The 21,559-nt window shown below is 43.3% G+C and overlaps 2 protein-coding genes across 3 annotated transcripts; both read left to right on the top strand.

The window, feature by feature from the left end:
- Positions 1–931: 931 nt before the first annotated feature.
- ubc (ubiquitin C) lies at positions 932–3,330 on the top strand. Its single transcript, XM_049021143.1, has 2 exons — positions 932–1,048; positions 1,860–3,330. The coding sequence occupies exon 2, from the start codon at positions 1,867–1,869 to the stop codon at positions 3,238–3,240; it is 1,374 nt and encodes a 457-aa protein (XP_048877100.1). The 5' UTR covers positions 932–1,048; positions 1,860–1,866; the 3' UTR covers positions 3,241–3,330.
- Positions 3,331–5,961: 2,631 nt separating this feature from the next.
- On the top strand, positions 5,962–20,612 carry scarb1 (scavenger receptor class B, member 1). 2 transcript variants are annotated; one of them, XM_049021141.1, is made up of 12 exons: positions 5,962–6,401; positions 9,108–9,268; positions 9,867–10,008; positions 11,078–11,281; positions 11,403–11,498; positions 12,043–12,158; positions 13,131–13,297; positions 13,629–13,747; positions 16,669–16,742; positions 16,973–17,024; positions 17,198–17,344; positions 19,480–20,612. In XM_049021141.1, the coding sequence occupies exons 1-12, from the start codon at positions 6,282–6,284 to the stop codon at positions 19,576–19,578; spliced, it is 1,497 nt and encodes a 498-aa protein (XP_048877098.1). In that variant the 5' UTR covers positions 5,962–6,281; the 3' UTR covers positions 19,579–20,612. The 2 variants fall into 2 exon arrangements, with proteins under 2 accessions (XP_048877098.1, XP_048877099.1); XM_049021142.1 differs by lacking the exon at positions 19,480–20,612 and having other exon boundaries at positions 16,973–17,036; positions 17,198–17,333.
- The last annotated feature ends 947 nt before the right edge of the window (positions 20,613–21,559 follow it).

Here is a 21,559-nt window from a genome sequence, read left to right as displayed (position 1 = left end):
CACCTCCTCAGCAACACTGGGTAATTCCTATTGTATCGGCATAATTTGCATTCTGTGCTTTATAATAATAATTTATAATGTGGTGGATTACTACGCACATATTATTCATAACTATTGACACTGACATATTTTTGACGAATAACATCCACACAAAGCTGTCCCATCATTAACGCACACACACGAAACAAAACCTGAATTAAAACTAAAATAGCTGAAAAATAATTTTGGTTTTATGTGAGATTGTAAAAAACAGAAATATCTTGTTTCCACTAAGTATATAATGGCCCGATAGTGCGTCGTTTAGGCCTATAAGCAATAATTTATTAAACGTTATGTATAATCCCACTAAACCCCGTCATATATTACTTATATATGGCTTTTTAAAATAGTACATTGCATATTAGTAACACATTCGACCCGGACGCCATTGAAATCCCCCGTGACTCACTGCCATTTATATGATTCTGAATAAAATCAAGCAATTATATACATTCGTTTCGGTCTGAGTTTCCAGCAAACGTACGTTATCGTAGGTGATACACATCGTAACAATTCTATTTTTCTTGTTTGATTTGTGCCATTGCTTTGCTGTGTATTATGTTAGCCACACGTAAAATACAACCCCTATACAGTTTTCACCAGGAAACTGAAAATTTAGTTGTTTTTAATTATCCCACCTCCAGCTACTATTTTTCATAAAATTCAAACAAAAAGACACGGGCGCAGTACGTTTTTTCAACTTTTTCCCCTTCCGCCATACGGTAACCATGCCAGAGAATTTTTATGCCTGAAGCACATTACACTATTTGTTTATATTAATATAAAGTTAGGCTTATGCATGTGCAATATGTGGCTGATCGGCAAACAAACGTTTAAATCAAAGTTTTAGACAAATATAATCTTATAGTCCCTCCGGGTACCGAGGCGGAGGGATACCCGGTGTCCGTATAAATACGAGAGCCCTTTGTTTTGTCGCAGACGGTTCCTGTTTTTGTTCAGGTGTAGTCACTGTACGTTGTGGTGTATTAAACGGAACAGAAGTAAAACCGTAAGTAGAAGCAAATAATATCCTGTGTAGCGTGATGTGCTCTTGGCAGGCCATGTTCTAGAATTAATTTATATTTTGTTTGGATATTTCGCTTAATTATTTTGAAGCGTTTGAAATGGCCGCGTTTGTTCTCTTCGTTTATGTGCTACGTAGCTCTGCTAGTCTCGCTAAATGGACACGTTTCTCAGTATTGACTGGCCCTCAAAATTGCATTTTTCAATGGAAACATCCTTCTGCGGTTTCCGGGAATCTTTGTGATCAGGAAAATTAGATAAACCGTTAAGTAACTCTAGCTAATCTCCCTGTATTCCGTAATTCAATTTTGTGGAATATGGTCTAGATTCAAATGAATATTTAGGCTTATTAAATGGTGAATATAATTAGGTGGTTAGGCGAGATAATGGCGACTGTTACAAAATGGAGGGAGCTATGTTTGTGGCTGCCGACTGTAAAGCCCCCGATGGGAGGAGCTGGGCGCCATTACAGCCCCATTGTACGGAAATGCCTCATAGGGCGTCTAAGCGAAACTGCTGGATTTTCGACCGAGCATGAACTGGCGCGTGACTGACGTATTGCAATGATTACTCATGCTTACATAAGGTAATCAAGGACTGGCATGTAGGTCATGAAACCGGTTCTGACAAGGTCCAAGTTGAACTAGCTTTTTAGATACAATATTTCTAAGTGCCAATAATATACTTGTACTCCACATTGGTTCAGATTACCCTTTGAGATCCTGTCATGTAAATACAATGTTGAATTTTTCCTGTTTTAAAAAGAAAATCAGATCTTTTTAATCTTGTCATTTTAGCGTGAAGATGCAGATCTTTGTGAAGACCCTGACTGGTAAGACCATCACTCTGGAGGTGGAGCCAAGTGATACCATTGAGAATGTCAAGGCCAAGATCCAGGACAAGGAAGGCATCCCCCCTGACCAGCAGAGGCTGATCTTTGCTGGAAAGCAGCTGGAAGATGGTCGCACTCTGTCTGACTACAACATCCAGAAGGAGTCCACCCTTCACCTGGTCCTCCGTCTTCGTGGTGGCATGCAGATCTTTGTGAAGACCCTGACTGGTAAGACCATCACTCTGGAGGTGGAGCCAAGTGATACCATTGAGAATGTCAAGGCCAAGATCCAGGACAAGGAAGGCATCCCCCCTGACCAGCAGAGGCTGATCTTTGCTGGAAAGCAGCTGGAAGATGGTCGCACTCTGTCCGACTACAACATCCAGAAGGAGTCCACCCTTCACCTGGTCCTCCGTCTTCGTGGTGGCATGCAGATCTTTGTGAAGACCCTGACTGGCAAGACCATCACTCTGGAGGTGGAGCCAAGTGATACCATTGAGAATGTCAAGGCCAAGATCCAGGACAAGGAAGGCATCCCCCCTGACCAGCAGAGGCTGATCTTTGCTGGAAAGCAGCTGGAAGATGGTCGCACTCTGTCCGACTACAACATCCAGAAGGAGTCCACCCTTCACCTGGTCCTCCGTCTTCGTGGTGGCATGCAGATCTTTGTGAAGACCCTGACTGGTAAGACCATCACTCTGGAGGTGGAGCCAAGCGATACCATTGAGAATGTCAAGGCCAAGATCCAAGACAAGGAAGGCATCCCCCCTGACCAGCAGAGGCTGATCTTTGCTGGAAAGCAGCTGGAAGATGGTCGCACTCTGTCCGACTACAACATCCAGAAGGAGTCCACCCTTCACCTGGTCCTCCGTCTTCGTGGTGGCATGCAGATCTTTGTGAAGACCCTGACTGGTAAGACCATCACTCTGGAGGTGGAGCCAAGCGATACCATTGAGAATGTCAAGGCCAAGATCCAGGACAAGGAAGGCATCCCCCCTGACCAGCAGAGGCTGATCTTTGCTGGAAAGCAGCTGGAAGATGGTCGCACTCTGTCCGACTACAACATCCAGAAGGAGTCCACCCTTCACCTGGTCCTTCGTCTTCGTGGTGGCATGCAGATCTTTGTGAAGACCCTGACTGGTAAGACCATCACTCTGGAGGTGGAGCCAAGCGATACCATTGAGAATGTCAAGGCCAAGATCCAGGACAAGGAAGGCATCCCCCCTGACCAGCAGAGGCTGATCTTTGCTGGAAAGCAGCTGGAAGATGGTCGCACTCTGTCCGACTACAACATCCAGAAGGAGTCCACCCTTCACCTGGTCCTTCGTCTTCGTGGTGGCAACTAAGCAAGCATTTTGGTCTTATGGCTTGATGTCTTTGTTCCCTGTGTTTCTCTTCACTCAATTTCCCTTAATAAAGTTGAAGCATTCCTGAAACTCTGCTCTTGTATTTCTTCCAGATAAGGGTGACAACCTAACTAGTATGGCAAGTTCCCTAGAATTGAAAAGAACTGTGCATAGGATGTACTTGGCCTACCTTTTTCTAATTCTTTCTTTTACAGACTAACGTCATGGTAGTGTTTATGGTATTGCCATGAGTGCCCTCCACAGTAATATGCTGCTGTATTATAAGGTGGGTTTTATATATACTCGATTATTACTACCCTGCTAGGCTATTGCATTGAAATTAATAGCTGGTTAATTTTGCTAGTCTTAAACTCCATTGGGTTTTGCATTCTGTTTTAATGTGGAGAATTTATGGGTAAGTACATGAAATGTCACTGACCCCACTAACCCACTGGTGTAGTGATGGTAATTCAAGGTGCATTAAATACCACTAGATGGCGCCTGAACACTCGGTGTTTGGAATGAGCAGGAAGCATTTGTTGGCTGTTTCCACAGTATATTAATCTTTCAGTGTCCGCTATGCTGCCTTACTGGAGAATGATCATTGGGATGTAGCTGATAATGTCGCGGTTGGTACTTAATATTTCATTAGTGTCCATCCACAGCTGTCTGCTTATCCTGCTCTGAATCCAGTTTTTTGGCTTTTTTTTTTTTTCCCCGGAACCCAACCCAGACTGATCCTATTTTGTTGCAGACTTTTGGAGCCCCTGTCACTTGTGTCCTTGCTATTGTCGTACTCCCTCCGTTCCTGTCTTTGGTCATGTGACCTATGTATGATCCAAATTCTGTGAGTTTGGATATTACAAGTGATGGGTGCACTGTCACAATTGTTTAATTTCTCAATTTATGGATGCGCATCTGTGAATTTTATTTTTTTGCAAACTGCTGCCTGCCTTTCTCTGCTTCTCATGAGTTTTCTCCCTTTATAGAACTCCAGTTAAGGGTCATCTCTGCCATAAGAAAGTCGCTTCCATCCTTTATCTAGCTGGTTTCTGGTCATTCCCAGCGTCTCCTCAAATTCTTATGTACTACTGTCTCAGCGTAGCCTTCTGACAGCAGACTAATTAAACCAGTATTTAGAAATGCAAATTATTTCAAAAACGTAGTGGTGTCTCTTTCCCACGGCTGTATATGTCAACTAAATCGTTCAGCGGGATGAATCCATCCCACTAGCTTGCATTACTTCTGTTATTGGTACTGGGTCACTACTGGGATATACCCTGCACAGGACACCAGCCAGTTCGTCAGCAGGAGGGAACCAGAATACCCAGTGAAAATTTTTTTTTTTTTTGGTAGGTTTTCCACCATACCTTCCCCAACTGAATGCTACAAACCAAATTTGCCCTGACAAAGAATACTTTAAATCAGGTTTCCTCGCATCCTACGTGCACCATTTTGTCGGAGTTGCTTAGATTTAATTTCCTTTAGCCATGTAAATATCACCAATAAAGCTACAAGTGTGATGGTGTTGCAGAAAAGTAACCTCAGCACTAGGTTGGATGATGAAGGTTATTTTGTAAGCACAGGCTTCAGGGCCAATAAGATACCAACTCACAAAGAGTGAGATGACTTAAAGGGTACTTTGTATCTGCAAGTCGACCTGCATGTTAAACATGTGTTAAAGTTATCTTGTTTTACCCAGTAATGCATTTTGTGCAATCCATATTTACACTTATGCTATAACTTTCAGATGGCTACCATCTTGGACAATTCTCTTGTAATTAGTAGCCACAGAAAAGGTTATAATACTAATGCGTACTGGAGAAAACATACCTAGTGGATTTGCTACACTTTTGGAAATTCCGCAGGTAACAATCAGGTCTGGTACTGCTCTCCTGTATGTAGCCTTTGCTACTAGGGTCAGTAAACATTGTCACCAGCATGTGTGGTGGTTCTGTACAGAAGTGGGTAGAGCACTGATCCAGGAGAACTCCACGTAAAGGCTTGGTTTCAGATATTCTTCAAATGAGTCTCCGCACAAATTTATCCTTGAATGACTGACCATCCGCCCTGCGATGGGCTGGCCCCCCATCCCGGGTTGTTCCCTGCCTCGTGCCCATTGCTTCCGGGATAGGCTCCGGACCCCCCGCGACCCAGTAGGATAAGCGGTTTGGAAAATGGATGGATGGACTGACCATCCATCCATTCATTCATCCACCAGATACAGGGTCTCAGAGTCCCTCCAGGGTACCCCAAGAGAACCCAGGATAGGTTCCCTGACAGAAGTCACAAACCAGTCACCATTTTAATGCTCAAAAATGAATAATGAAGACAGAAAAGTCTCTTTGAATGCATCAAGGGAGCAATTAATTAATAATTTAAGTCTCCATCAACTGCATAGGGAATTAGTATACATGATGAAAATCCGGAATTACACGTACCACTTATTGTCGACGTAATATAACAGGATATTCTGAAAACATTTTAAAATGATTCGCGACTGTTGTATGTGGATGAACATCACGAGGGAAACGCGTTTCCTCGTCAATTGCAGAAGCAGCTTATTTGTGATCACGGAAAAACAACAATGCTAAATGTAATCGCCTCGTGAATCTGATGTATCCAATGCCCGCCTTAACAAAACAATGCATTTTTGTACATTTACAACAGCCCCCACATAAGACTGCAACTCCCGAAATCCTCCCTTAGAGGTGTGGTCATGCTAAACACCATAAACATGACAGCAAATCTACTAATCCAATCCACCCACTTCAAACAGTTTTTTTAATCAAAGAAACGTGGACTTTAAAAGATAAATGAAATGAAGCATGTAGTCAGTTTGTTCGTATTGCCAGCCCGATCGGTCACATCGGGGTCTTTTTACAGGCTGGCAGTTAAGGTACCGACAATAGTCGCAGCGTGCAGATAGCAGCATGTAAACGACATTTTTATTTTTTAAGTAATATTACCGCAGTGAGATTGATTTCTCCAAATTGCAGTTATTTATGCATTGCACTACAAACAGGCCACATTGAAACGTTATGGCCGTATCCAAATCGAGGGCAGCGGTGGCACTTGGAGTAGCAGGATTACTTGTGCTTGTTTTAGGGATCGTCCTGGTGTTTGTGGGACCTCTCATAATTGACGATCAAATAATAAAGGTAGGTGGTTTTTCACAGTGTGATTGACTGGCAAACTAAACCAGAGAAGTTGTTGGACGAAAGTCATTTTCATGTTTGCTTCCTGGACTTTTTAATGTGACCTAATTTGCGTGAGGTTTCTGGAAAGCGCTTTAACATTTTATTTCTTGTTTCTCGCTGATTTGGTTGCTTTCTCGCGATCGCAGTAACTCCGTCGCGATTCTCGATGTCGGACAGATAATATGTTAATAACAGTAATACATAAGAACTATGCTTTGATTACACCACGTGTGTCGCCGATCGGGGCGCAGAACAGGCAGGCTTTACGGAAAAGGATGGTCCCTAAATTCCCTGAAAGTGGACTCTGCGCATAATCGTTTCATAAAACAGCCACACGACGTGTCTTTAATGCAATATAAATAAATAGTTATTATTATGTATGGTTTTGGTTACACGTTAAATGTCTTTTAGGGCATTTAAGCGGCGTCACACCGTCGTCCGTCAGTTTCTAGTTCACATGATTTACCGAACATACTGTAAATATGAAATATAAATTTAATGTCAAAGGAAAGAAGTCGTATCCGTTCATATATTATATCCACATCTCTTTAAAACGATATAACGATGCACAGTACTGGTACATGGAATCCTTTTCGCATATAACATCTATGAGACATAGACATGTACAGGTGAGAGAAAAGCTTAGGGTCGGTCATTTATCCTGGAGCAGCCTTTGGGGTTCAGGGCCTTGAACAAGGGCCCAGCAGTAATATGATTACATTGCTGGCCAGGGAATTCGAACCAACAACTCTTTGGACCGACAAACGGAATGTCTGTGTAAATGGTAAATAAAAGTGTCATCATTAATGTGATTATTTTTAGCACATATCTCGCAATCCTCCCCAACCCCCTTTAACCTGTACTTCTGAACGCTAGTAGTTTTCAAGTTTTATTCAACTAAGGTTGAAGAATGACACTGGAGGATTTAAAATTCACCAGTATATACATTTTCAGTGAAGCAAATATGTTACAGAAGGCAAATGCAAATGTAATGGAAGTGTGTTAATCAGTATTCTTCAGGTGCAAGACGTTTACAGGAACAAAGATTTAAACAGTAAGTTGTTAGAAAAATGGGTCTTTATTGTTGTCGGCATTAGGAAATGAGGAACAAGAAATTGCAGCTCATATTGTGGCGAACTGGTAATATCACTTTTCCTTTATTTCACATGCCAACTTCAATGGTCTTTGTTTGAATGAGATCTCAGTGTTGAATAGGAAGTCAACTTGTGTCATTCTCTGCTATGTCTCTCACCTTCATTTAGCACCTTGAGTCATGAGCATGAATCCACATTCCATGCGACGCGTTTCTTTGGTTTCAAAATATTTTGCACCGTGTGAGATGCAGTTACCTTAATGCTGTTAGTCTCATTAATTTTTAAAGAATCTCAATGTTTGCCGCAAAACCTGTTCTCGCTATTCCCTTATTTTACATACAAGCGACTTGTATCATTGTGCATTTTCGTATCGTAAATTCGGCTATATGGTGTCTATCGATAATAACCATAGACAGTTTTACCGAGGATGCACCCTCTACTGATGAAAATGCATGTGTTATGTTCAACAAAATTAAACTATACTTTAACATTGTATTTGAAATCGTGGCCTGTTTTAGTCATATCGATGTGCAATAATAATTTATTGTAAATATCTATAATGAATTGTAAATATGTAAAAAAAAAAAAATTAAGTGGATCAGGCATGATGTCCAGTCAAATAAAACTAGGACCCCTATGTTGATAGTACGGGACATTAACATGGCTGGAAATGCCTGAACTCCTGCCGCTTTTGCACGAACGTTGGCAGGTGCCCCTGCCCTGAGGGACTGTGTGGCACTTTCTGATCACAGATGATAATGTTAAATTAACCAAGGGGGTCACCTGTGATCTGGATGAATGACCGGTTGGGGTCTCTCACCTTGCATCCCCTGTGAGAGAATCCTATAGGTGCCTCTGATACGTCACTAATTTCTGATTTCCTCTCTATAGTGTATGATGGTGTTACATGGTGTGGTTTGCTTGTGTATATTAGTGAGTGCACTAAAGACTCGGACCGACCACCACCTCCACAGCTTCTGCACCAGGAGAAATTCCTTGTACACCTGGCAGTTGACAAGTAGTAAGGGTTCAGATGTCTGATGGCAAACGAATAAAGAATATTTAGTATGAATAATTAATATGAATATTTCCAAGACTCTTGTTTCACTGTATTGTTTTAAAGGGATGGAAAATTTCAGGTAAATTTCCAGAAACTTTCCATCGGAAGTAGGGGGTGGGAAATTTCTGGAAACTTCTTTTTAGAAATTTTCCAGGGGAAGTTAAGCTTGAAATATTGAACTCTGTGGAACTCCGCACAAGGTGTCAGATACGGCAAAGAAAGGAGACTATGAATAATCCAACAAAGAATAAATCTTATAAGCAGTAAGTTTTGATGCTTATTTAATCACGCGCCAGCATTTGGTTTCTCTGTGTCATTTTCATTGCAGTGAAGATGTTTTTATTTCAACTACATTTAAGTTCCTTATTATAGGCTAACCTGCAATTTAGCAAATTTCCAGTTTATTCCCATAACTTATGAGATGTATGTATGTGGTATCAAATACACAGGTGTGTGTTCGGTTTCAAATACTGCAGTTGTCTGTTTTCACTGTCTATTTGTTGCTTATTGCAGAATGTGGAGATCAACCCAAAGAATGACTTGTCCTACACCATGTGGAAAGACCTTCCTGTGCCGTTCTTCATGTCGATCTACTTCTTCAACATCCTCAACCCTGATGAAATTCTGAATGGGGAGAAACCAGTGGTGGAGGAGAGAGGCCCGTATGTCTACAGGTATTGGTCGCACTTGAGCTTACAATGAACCTACACTTGCAATGAAACCACCTGTAGTAAATAATGAGATGCTTCTGTGAGTAACTTATGAATGACATTTATCGCGTCTTGGTGAGACGATAATTGGCTCAGTCACCTGGCCCTCTGTCTGGGCACTGTTTGGTGGTTATTTCATTATCACCCATGGATAAAGGGAGGATTTGTCTTGGGAGGACTTGCTCTCTCATAATTGGTCATGGCACTGGTGTTGGGGGTGCGATATAGCTTATATTGTTGGATAAGCACTATTTTGAAGCATGTGGTTTCCTGTTTTGGAGACAAAACGCATGACTTTGGAAAAGACTTCCTCTAGCTTTGCTGATAAACCTCCAGACATCTGCAGATTAGGGTTAACAGTAACATTGTCGGGTTGTAGCACATTTAGTCTATTCTCTTACATGAAGATTTTTTCTTTTTAATCTATCTGACTCTCAACAACTTTGTATGCTTGCAAGCTGCCCCCCCCCACCCCCCCCACCCCAGTCCTGTCATGCTTTCAGTCAAAATTCCTTGTTAATTTTCCACCTTTTCTGACATCACAGCCCCTTCTCTTTTTCAGGGAATACCGTCAAAAGGATAACATAACATTCCATGCCAACAAGACGGTGTCATACCGGGAGTATCGGCAGTACCACTTTCTGAGGAACATGTCAGTGGGCAATGAGTCTGACGTGGTCACCATCCCCAACATGCTAGTGCTGGTATGTCTTTTGGCACCTCTGCCTTTTATTGTGTTAGCAACATGCTAAAGGTGTCACAGTGAAACTTTCAATCACATCGTTAGTTAATGTTTAATAACCATACACCCTTAATTTGAGTAATTATTTAGCTACCAGCGTTTTACAGTACTGAACACCCTACTCAGGGTTTATTGATGTTATCTTTCTAAACCAAACAAGCCTACACTGAACAACAGAGAAGAGCTTTATATTTCCAATATCTGTCTCACAAATAATACAGCACTTTTCCATCATGACTCTACATTTCTCTTTGATCAAAGGCATCTGCTAAAGAGTGACATACAGTAGTTAGAAGCAAGTGAATTCATGTGAACTCTCCTCCTGGTCGGCACATGCTGACCAGCACATGCTGATTGTTCAGCACTTATTCGGCCCGCAGCTGACCTAACGTCACCAGTGCTTCAGCAGAGCTTATCTCCTCTAGCTTCGATGTCCAAAGAAAATAAAATACAGCCTCTGAACTTTGCATGCATATTGTCATTTACCCTAACAAGTGGAACATGTTTATCATCGGCACAGACCGCTGTTTGCTAACAAAGTAATACTGTGTTTTTATTTTCTTTTTTTCGTAATTCACACTTAATCCTAAACAAGTGCTGTTTACGGCAACTTGTATTACTTAAGCATTTTAATGTTAGAGATTTTGTCTATTTCCACATAGTACTTAAATTTACATTCTACAGCTGGATTGAATACAAACCTTTAAGGATCTGGTGGCTTTAAAGGCCACTTGGGTACATTAGAATATTACCCTACATAATTACTGATAACGACGCGTAGTCTCCTATTTACTAAATGTATGTCCAGTACTTTATAGGCTATAGATGGAGCTGCATTGCTGTAGGTTGTGTAGTACACAGCTACCAATGGATTCGGCGCCCCTCCCATACCCCGATAAGCCGCTGGCCGTGGCTGAGAATGGAAAGAGCGTTTGTAGAAAGGCCTTCTCCTCCATGTTGGGACTGCTTTCACTTCCTGTCAGGCCTTCTCTGTATGTCACAGGCTTGCCTTTGCATCCCTTATCCCCCAGGGCGCAGCAGTGATGATGGAGGACTTGTCGCAGGAGTTACGTGGTCTCCTTAGCTCCGTCTTCAGTGCGTTCAAGGAGGAAGCCTTTCTCACTAAGCCGGTGGGTGAGCTCATGTGGGGCTACGACAGCCGGCTGGTGCAGTTCCTTAACAAGATCATCCCAGGCATACTGCCTGCATCGGGCAAGTTCGGCCTGTTTGCCGAGGTGCGTGATGCTTCTCCACCAGCTGCGATCCGCACGCTGACAAGGCCATTCACCTTCTAGATGTTCTCAAATGAGGGTAATTTCTGCCTTTTGTCTCCCTGTCATCTCTTCATATCCACAGTTTAACAACTCCAACACTGGACTTTTTACCGTGTTCACTGGCCAGGATGACATCAGAAAAGTCCACAGAGTTGATTGGTGGAATGGTCTCAAGGAGGTGAGCGGAAATGCCCTTAATGCAGATAAACTTCTGATCACCCATTTGTTGTGCGAGTCTCTAGAAGTGCAGTGTTAAGCAGGTAGGCCAGGAGAATTCTGCATTGTGGGTAGTTATAAAACCAGAGCTGTGGAACTACAGGCCAATCACAGAACATAGAGTACATAAGTTTAGCATTACAGTAATATAACCTCTCTACTTCCAACTCTCTTCCTTGGTCCTAAAGCTTTTCTTTAAGCTCTGCCTGTTGCTGCCTCTGTGCAGGCTCATTCGGCCTGCTTGTAGCCGTCGTTTTGGAAGGATAATGGAATCTGTGCATGACTCTTTCGAAAGTATGAAAAGGTGGCTTGGTGTGAAAGACGGTTGGCGTGAGTGAGATTCAGGTTCTCGTTTTGAGTGGAGTTGGATTTCATCACAGCTTTCGGACAGAGTGGGTTCCGTGGGTTAATCCAGTCTGTGCTGCTTGTTAGCCCTTGTTAATTAAAGGGCGATGATTATAAACGGCACAGGTGCTTCACCGGACTCTCTGATACACCCACACCAGCTGAGCTACTGGAGGACCAAGCAATGCAACATGATCAATGGCACTGCTGGCCAGATGTGGCCCCCCTTCATGACCACAGAGTCCACCCTGCCCTTCTACAGTCCCGATGCCTGCCGGTAAGCCCTAAATATCTACATTTAACTAATTAAACAACATTACCCAGCATTCCCTGTTCCCCCCCTTAGTAAGTGGACTTATTATTCATTTAGAAGAATGTTTTGACGGTTAGTGATATATCATGATAACTTCTGCAAAAATTATGGATGGGAACTTTGCTAGCTAAAGAGAGTATGCCTCATACTTAAAAGGTTTTTTTTTTAAATCATTCCAAATGTCAGTGGGATTATTCATCTGTGACTGGAATTAATTTATGGAATAAACCTCTATCACTGGACGCCGAGGGACAGACAGCAGTCTGCATCCACACTGAAACACAGCTGAATCCGGACCCATGTTGTTGATTCGCTGCTCAGCCTTGGCTTTGTGTTGCTGATGGAATTCGGCTCTCATGGAAAAATAGTTGAAGATCCCTGTTCTATACTTTTTTTTTGTGCAGTTAATTATATGTGCAGTTTTTTGTATTATACAGTTAATTATATTTCTTTCTGGTTAATCCTTTTTTATGGTATGGTGTTTTATCGTAAATTTTAAATGTCATGCTATGTTTGACACTTGCATATCAGCAGATATAAGAGCATTAGTGTTTGACTTTAGCATGGCATGGAAAAACATGCTGCATCATTACATTAAGCCGTTTTTGGTGACGTAACAGACCTTTATTACCAGAGATAATGTGAGGCTGAAATTTAAATCCATCAGCTTATCTTATAAATGATTTGCTGTATATTTGCTTTCTTAAGCACAGATGAGTCACAGGTTCGCTTTCCTGCGATATCTCCTCTTCTCCTCTTCGAAGCTCCTTTTATTACTCTGCCATGTCGAGTTCTTCCACAACAGTCTGACAAACCCCTAGTTCTCCTGCATTTGAAGGCCACATAGAATCGTGTCGTATTGTGTCGTGTTTTGGAGTTTGTGGTCATGCCCGGTGCTACCCACCTCTCACACTGTGGCTTTTGCACTTGCGTCAGGTCAATGGAGCTGGTTTACCAAAGGCCAGGGGTCTTGCAGGGAATTCCTGTCTATCGCTTTGTGGCGCCCACAACGCTCTTTGCCAATGGATCAGACTACGCTTCAAATGAGGGCTTCTGCCCCTGTAGGCAGTCTGGTATCCAGAATGTCAGCACGTGCCGGTTCAGTAAGTCACCTCTTCTCACACGTTGGCCTCCACCTGGGCCTGTGGACGGACTGGCAGCCTTCATAAGTACTTCTGTTCATTTGAAATGGAAGCAGTATTATGCCAGTACCTTCTCAGATGTGTTATGTTAATGAGGAGCATCGACTTGCTGTTTATGTGCCGGCATTATGGCCTTTGCATTTCAGCTGGAATCGCTGCTAAGAGTTTCCCTCTCTGGTTGTCTGAATGGCTGTGGTTGGGCGGCGCGTCTCTCAGTGCCCCTTGTACAGCCCGTTTTGTGTGGCTACCTTCTCGCCCCAGATCTGACGGTGTCGGCTTCTGCTTCCTTCAGATGCTCCGGTGTTCATCTCCCACCCACACTTCTACAACGGGGACCCAGTCCTCCGCGACTTTGTTCAGGGGCTCGATCCTTCAGAGGACAAGCATGGCCTCTTCATCGACATCCATCCGGTGGGTTGCTCCCCCTGCTCGCTCCCTGAGTGTCGATCATCCTCCTTGTTACAAAGCCTGTGAATTGTCTGTTATTTTCTTTTACTCTGGGCCCTTCAGCCTCAGTTTGGAGATCGGGGGGCTGAACATACTCCCCCCCCCCCCACATTTCCTTTACCAGGTGCTTCCCCAGTCTGTTCTACTTCAGCAAGGTTCGAGGAGACATGAGTTCCCTTCAGAATGGCAGTGTATTTAGAGAGGCCTGTTGTTTTTATATAATACACCCTCTTCCTCCTCCAAACTTTGAATGCTGTTAACTTTGGAAGGTTGTTTAGTAGTTTATCAATTTAACCCCAGTATATATCTACAGTGAAACTCCATCATAACCGTTTGCAGGAAAACATTAACTTTGACGTGTGATTATGCAGTTTTGTTATCTGCTTATCTGGCAATATACGCATGAAAGTGAGGGGTCTCTCCCATTTAATCTTAACTGACTGGATAAACATCCTTGTCCCCCCCCCCCCCCCCCCAAAGACATGTATGACCTGCAGCTTAATTCAGAACAACCCTGGCAGCCGTTTTGTATATCGCCTTGCTGCTGTGGCGCCTCCCCCCAGTGGCCCCCCCAGCTTCAGCCTGTCTGATGTTTCGCAGCCCTTACCTGTGTGTGCAGGGTTAGGCTCTGACTGTGCCAAGGTCTCTGATCGCAAATAAACCCGCAAGGCCGTTTTGATAAGCTAATTGGAAATGACTTTGAGGGCCACTTACTGGTTAAGATTATAGCGATAGTATGGGATTATCAGCGCTTTATGATGTCACCAAAAGGGCTATTACATCATAAACTGGGTTTTATGCAACATCCATGTGTACAGCAACCCTGCAGCTAAACCATGCGCTCCGACTTATCAGGCTGATCAGACTTCTCTCGCACTGCTTACTCTGCAGTAATTGACATTGACAGCACTGATTAATTACCCCTTATCAGTGTCATCAATGGGTGGCCTGTATTTATCGATGCCATTCAGAACTAGGGAAAACGTAAGAGGATATTGTCTGAAATGTTCTAAATCTACGCCCCGTTTCAAGTTATCTAAAGCAAAGTCCTGCCATTTCTTTGGGGTTTTCCCAAGTAAATCCTCAGGTCTGCATCTTAGCTTTATGAACTCCAGGCTCATGTCTGTAATTTAGTGACACTGGAAACTCTTTGATCAAACAATGAATTAACGAGAAAATAATTCAGTGCACACTTTAAACAGAGCTGGGTCTCTTTCAGAGCCATGAACAAGAATGAGACCAGTAATGACCCTTTGCTGGCACTGTAATATCACAGTCATTTGTTTATCAACATAAGGCTCCTGGATAAAATATCTTTAACAAATAAGGATCTTTCCTTTGCAGCTCCTTTGGCTGCCTTGCGTGGCTCATGATTGAAGAATTTAACATTTAGCCCTGGACATTAATGAGATGATTGCCTCGCCGTTACAGGTGACTGCGATGAATGTTATCATTGGGGTGTTTTGTAATTATGTGCTGTAATGAAGCCATTCTCATTATGACAATGGAACCCTTTGTTTGGAAAGGAAAATGTGATGTGGATTTAACACACATTTATCTGTGACAATGGTGCCTTGCCATAGAAACAAGTTAAATCTGAAGTGTTACAGACTGCAGAACAGTGGTCTGAAGTAAAACATTGTTCTTTTCCCAAACAACCCAGATAAATAAGTGCAAAAGGACTGAGGCTCAGATTTAATAAAGTGCCTTATCCAGCGGGACCCTGACGTAGAGCGGGACCCTGACGTAGAGCGGGACCCTGACGTAGAGCGGGACCCTGACGTAGAGCGGGATCCTGACGTAGAGCGGCTTAGTCCGGTTTCTCGGGTTCTGTGGTCCGGCCGGTTTACACGCCTGGGCCCTTGTGGTGGTCTATCTGCTCTTTCGTACGTGTCCTTTAAGACCCCCTGTCCTCCCCTTTGTTTCGGGACGAGCGGCACTGTTGGAACACAGTGGCATAAACTTTACGCTGCACTTTATACTCTCGTAAATACCGGAGTGATAATGTGCCAGGCAGCCAAGATGGACTCTGTCCAGTGCTTACGCTGGTTTGCCTGGCAGATGAGGATTTGCCATCATTTAGAAGCCAGGCACGTATTTTCATGTAGCATCTTTTAAGTGTGTTTTTCGTTTTTTCTTAAAACTCTATTTTTTTTCCCCCTACAATAAGCATTTTTATTCTGTGTTTTTATTCAGATATCTTGGGGGGGGGATTGCTTGACTACTAGCTAGGAATGAACGATGTGAAATCTTACCACAGGGCCATGGAGAAAGATAAACATGTTACATTAAAAAGTTTGAGGAACTCTGCTGGGTGTATCGAGGGCTATAATCCCTTAGTCGATGTACATAGACAATCTGGGAGTCACAGAGGGACGTGAGAAAATGTTCTTTTTTAAGCACGGAGTTTTTTGTGGTAGGGATGAGAAAATGCTAAAATTGCATCCATCCATCCGCCTATCCATCCATCCGCCTATCCATCCATCTTATTTTTCCTGGTCAGGGTTAGGGTTTGACTCCATTTCAGAATGACCTGCGTTTTTGCATAAGCCCAGGGTGGCCAATCTTATCCATATAGGGCCCTTGTGTTATGCAGCTTTCCACTGCAAATCCCTCATTAGATTAATAATTAGAGGGCTTGTCCTTTGTGGATAAGATCGGCCGCAGTAAGCGGTCAGCTGTCTTTCTTGCTGTGGTGAATCCTGTGAAGGAGCCCAAGCCCCAGACATCTACTCGTACGCGCTTTTGGCTCGTTGCCGTCACCTCTGCTGCTCGGCAAGCTCCTGGCCAGCTTCAGACCAGCTTCAGACCTCCTGCAGTGGAAGCCTGCAGTGCCCTGTTGGGCCGGAAAGCTTCCTCACCTCTTGTCCATTGCTACTCGACAGGACACCGGCGTGCCGATGAACGTATCCATCCGGCTGCAGCTCAACCTGTACATCAAAGCGGTGTCGAACATCAAGTAAGCCCCACAATGTCATCCGGTCCGATGTTGCCCATCTGTAGAACCTTGTTAGATTCGCTCTCACAGTTTATGCCCCACAGTAACTGTAAAAGTTTAACCTTTACCTAAAAATAGCTACCACTCTTCTAGCATTGAAACCGTAATTATATCGTACATTTAAATGATCTGTTGGGTTTTAAACTGCCATTATTTTATTAGTTCATGTTTTCTTCATATCGTCTTCCCAGGCAGACTGGCAAGATTTCTGAGGTAGTGATGCCCATGATCTGGTTTGAAGAGGTCAGTTGACATGTGCGTGTAGCAACCTGCATTCTGCGGCCCCAGCACCTTTCAGCTGGCTCCAGTGAGGGGAGGGGTTTGTCTTGGGCGGTGCCCTGTCATAGCGCATTTCCAGGCTCCCCTTTTCCATATCATAGAGGCCCCCCTCACTCCATGCCTCTCGTCCTTCACAGAAAGGCTACATCGATGGCCCGGTGCTGACCACGTTTTACAGGAACCTGGTGCTGATGCCCACCATTCTGGAATACCTCCAGTATGTCCTCATCGGCTTGGGCCTCCTTCTTCTCCTGGGGGCTGTTCTTCTATGTTACTGGGAGAAGGTAAGCCCATAGTTTGCACTTCCCTTCTCTTGCCTGCTATCACCACTGGTCCCCACAGTCTTAAGACAGAGCCCTTGCATGTCTCTCTCTTCTCACCCCTAGCACGATGTATGGGGTTAAACCCTCTTAGTCTATCTAGCTCCAACTCCACTCTATGGCCAATCTGATGTTCCCTCTAATGTTTCTCTAAATGGGTAACATCTGTGGTGCCCGACCTTAATAGTTTGCAATGAAAATACTGTGACGAGCTACCAAATCGTAACCGTATATTTGTCTGCCGACCCAGAGGGGGCTGATGCTCTCAGTACATTTTGCCGATTGTTACCCCTCGTACCCCAAAATAGAATAAATAGAATCTTTTTATTTGAGAAACATACAAGTATTTTTTAGGTGTCCGATTGGATCGTTTCGATTCTGTTCAGTTTATGTTTCACACATTTACTGGTGTCTAATCAAACCAGATCTGTTGTAAACAAGAGAAAAGTTATAACACTGTTGCATTAACACTGCAAAACAAGGCAATATTTCATCCAGACTTTTCCCTCTGCGGTTCTTGTACCCAACCAGAAATAAATTCCGCCTCTAGACGTTTGGTCGTTTTCATTTGCTTAACAATATTCTGATAACTGGCAGCAGATCAGACCCAAAAATACCAGTTTTCTTTTTACATCATTTGCTTTTGTTTTATTTTTTTATTTTGCTTTTATGTGGTATTATTTTGTCACCATAAGCAGTGTTCACACCTTCTTCTGTTTCTCCATATGACTGAGGTGAAGCCTGGGTATGGAAAGTGCGGAATTAAACTGGCTTCTGATGTAGCTGGTAAAATACCAAATGTTTCATTGCATAGTTGACCATAGTAGCGATGGGATTGAAAGGTCGTGCATTGGAGTATAGCAGACAATGAGTGACGATAGACCGTTTTGAAGATGGTGGTTTTCCTTTTATGTGGTGAGAAATTATAGCTTAAAGCTTCTGTACAACATCAGCGGGAAAATTTGATAGTCAATGTAGCCGCAGGTACGGATCCACAAACCCAAACACTCACTTGTGCTTTGGTTTTGAACACATACCCCTACTGTATTTTTCTTTCAGAGGTCTTTGAGACGAGGGGAAGGGATGTCAACAAGGCAGAAGGGCAATGGGGTTTGTCTGACACATCAAGGCTTCCGGAGACGGCTGCGATGTGGGCAGTAATAATGAGAATCATGCCGGAAAGATTTGCCGGAACTGATTGTCGTGTTTTTTTGAGAATTTTAAGTATTCCAGCAAATCTGAATTGTTTAATCAGTGTAATTATGGGAAAGAAACATGAAAAGTTATTTGACAGGTAAATCTTTCCCTTGTTTGATGGTGGTGACTTGAATGTTGCCTGTCAAAATTTTCAGACTTTTCCAAATTACCTACTTGATTCTATTGCATGAATAAATAATCAATGAAACCACCAACATAACAACATAATAAATGTATCTGCAATAGCGGCCTCTCAATCAAGCTAATGAAAGCCGGAGCATGTCAGCCAGCATTAAGATTAAACGAGGCTTGATTGTGTTTTAGGACTGCGTGAAAGTCAGGGTAAACGACCAGAGTGTTTTTACGAGGCAGCCTGAAAAGTTTGTCTTGGCTGGTGCAGGTGGGTAACAGGATCGAAACGTTACCTGACGTTCTCCACAAACAGTCGAGTAAAAGTTCCTTGCGAGATCATTAAACCTGTTAGCCGGAACCAATCGGCAGTAATTTTTCTGGTTCTACCTCATTGCATAAACACACCTTATTCCATGTTGAGTTTACACTCTGTGTTATAACAAGAACCAGCTCCTCTCTAACAAATTAAATCAGACAACCCTCCAGTCTATAGCCAAATGGAAGAAAATCGGTGTAGGAGAGAAGCTTCACATTCAAACCCAGATGTAAATTTATGCATTTCTGCTACATTACGGAAATGTCGGGAGCCAAGTCCATATGCTGTCACTGTGTACGGTCACAGAGGTCCTACTGATGACATCACCAGGGTGAATGTCTCTGTTTGTTGGCAGGTTTGTCGCAACTATTGGTCACTAGCCTGTGCTGAACTTAGGGTTATTGTGAGACCCGATTCTCACCTCTTGCCTCCTCCTCTCTCCCTGCTTTGCCAGAAACGCAGCTCTGAAGAGTTCGGTCCATCTCACCCAGTTAAGGACCCGACCTCTTCTGCAACTGAAACGACCCCCCTGCTACAGAATGGCCCAGACTGAGACCGACATCCTCCCCAAGCTCCCTCACTCTTACTCACCCCCACCTCACAGATCCACAGTCCTGGCCTGGTCACCGGGGCAAAGATTGCTGAATTGCATATGGAGGCCTACCTACCCTGAAAGGCTGTAGGGTTTGGGGTCGTTCCAAGTACCTAACGCTTCCCTGAGTCGATCATGTGCTTGAGAAGCAGCAGGATGTTGACTTTTTGGCACTTAATCCTCAGGTATTTGAGGGTTATTATATTTAATATATATTTTTTATGCAGCAATACTGAAAAGTGTCTGGCTTAAACTCACAGCTGGTGGAAGAGCGTCGGGTTCCCAGCGATTCCCTGACTGATCCCACACAGCTTTTAAACATTAGAAAGTGGATCAAACCACACAGTGACAGAAATCCCACCCAAAGTGGTTCCAGAGCCGCCTCATTTCTCCCATTACTGCTCACACTTGTTTACATCTGGGGGAAAAAATTACAACCGTTGCTATTTAATTATGTAGCAGTTAAATCATGAAATATTTATGAATATGTTTGCAGCATTATGGTTTTAGATTTTTTTTTTTCCCCCTGATTACCTCGTGCTTCGGAAAACGTGGGGAGAAACGTTGGCCGGTCTTTGGGGTTTAGTTCTCCTCAGAGACACCTGCGCCCTCTGGTGGTTGACTGCAATGGAACCCTATGTGATTTAATTTATGTGGCCCAGGTTAAGGGAATTTGGGAAACGATGAACTGCTGGATAATTATGAAGGCATTAATTGAAATGCTTTTGATGAACGTTGTTTCTTATTGTGCTGCCTCCTTCAGAGTTTTGATAAATGGTTGTGTAAAGAAACTACAATTGCCTCCTTACATGCCAGTTGAGCTGTTAATGTGAATAAGGCATGAATGTAATACTTTGGGCTTTTTCACTAGTGGCCGCATGAAGCCACTTTTAATAACGGTCGTTGCGTAACTTCTGCACCTCTACGCGACATCCGCATAAAACATGAACTCAATGTTAGGTTTACATGCACTCAAAATAAAAGGGTAAATCAAATTCTGGATTACTGTCCCATCTATTTACTATCTAGTTGCCTCGTCAATGATAATACTCCCTAACTATGCAATAGTAGTATTTTCTGGATTTTTCTTTGTTTCGTCTTCTGCTAAAAGGGCCAAGAGGGGATAAAAGGGGATATTTCCGAATTCAGTACCTGCCTGTATTAGTCAGAACACAGACGGCTGATCTTCAGCTGATTGTTGGTGCGTCTTACTCGCACGTCTGTGACCATGACAGCAAATGTCCCCCACAGACTAAAACCTGTTATTCAGGTTTCCATTTTTCAGGGCTGGGTAGGTGTAAAGTGAAATTTCTAGTTTCCCCATAGAAATGAATGGAGAGTCCCCACAAAGATATAATTACAAACCTGTGCGTGTGCGAGCATATAATAATAATAATCGATACTTTATTGACTTGATTTATTGATTATTGAAATTGTCTTTACGCCTCCCACAACTTGCTCTTTTTTCATAGAGGAAGTTGTCTGCGAAGGGCTGCCACCCGTAGCGGCGCCCAGGGAGCTGGTGGTTAAGGGCCTTGCTCAAGGACCCACAGGCTGAGGCGGGGTTTGAACCTGCAACCTTCTGATTACAGGCACACAGGCTTAGCTCACAGAGCCACACGCTGCTCCCCATATATATAGCAGAGTTTGCAATGAGGAGAGTTTTATACTTGCTATCGCGTAACTCGCCAGCTAGTTCTCTCCCTCCACAAACCTTAGCGCTGCTCGTAGCTTACATTAGGTAGCCATTTACGCTAATGCGACAGTAATGGTTGAAATGTCAGTGTGAATGGAAGAGTCGCTCATCTAAGTTGACATTAATATCTGCCGTCGCTTTCTGGCTGGTAAATGTGGCGGCTAGTAGGCCTATAAGCTCCTGATATCGCCAGTGTGACAGGCTCACGTAACAGGACTAATAACATAATACAACAATAACCGACCG

Source organism: Brienomyrus brachyistius, chromosome 7 (genome assembly GCF_023856365.1).
Source record: "Brienomyrus brachyistius isolate T26 chromosome 7, BBRACH_0.4, whole genome shotgun sequence".
NCBI classification, from domain to species: Eukaryota; Metazoa; Chordata; class Actinopteri; order Osteoglossiformes; family Mormyridae; genus Brienomyrus; species Brienomyrus brachyistius.
This window is presented reverse-complemented; position numbering and strand designations above follow the sequence as displayed.

Coding starts and splice junctions, on each gene's coding strand:
- ubc (XM_049021143.1), top strand. CDS start 1,867: ATGCAGATCTTTGTGAAGACCCTGACTGGTAAGACCATCACTCTGGAG.
- scarb1 (XM_049021141.1), top strand. CDS start 6,282: ATGGCCGTATCCAAATCGAGGGCAGCGGTGGCACTTGGAGTAGCAGGA. Junction 12,159..13,130: donor TACAGTCCCGATGCCTGCCG/GTAAGCCCTAAA, acceptor CACTTGCGTCAG/GTCAATGGAGCTGGTTTACC. Junction 16,743..16,972: donor AAAGCGGTGTCGAACATCAA/GTAAGCCCCACA, acceptor TCGTCTTCCCAG/GCAGACTGGCAAGATTTCTG.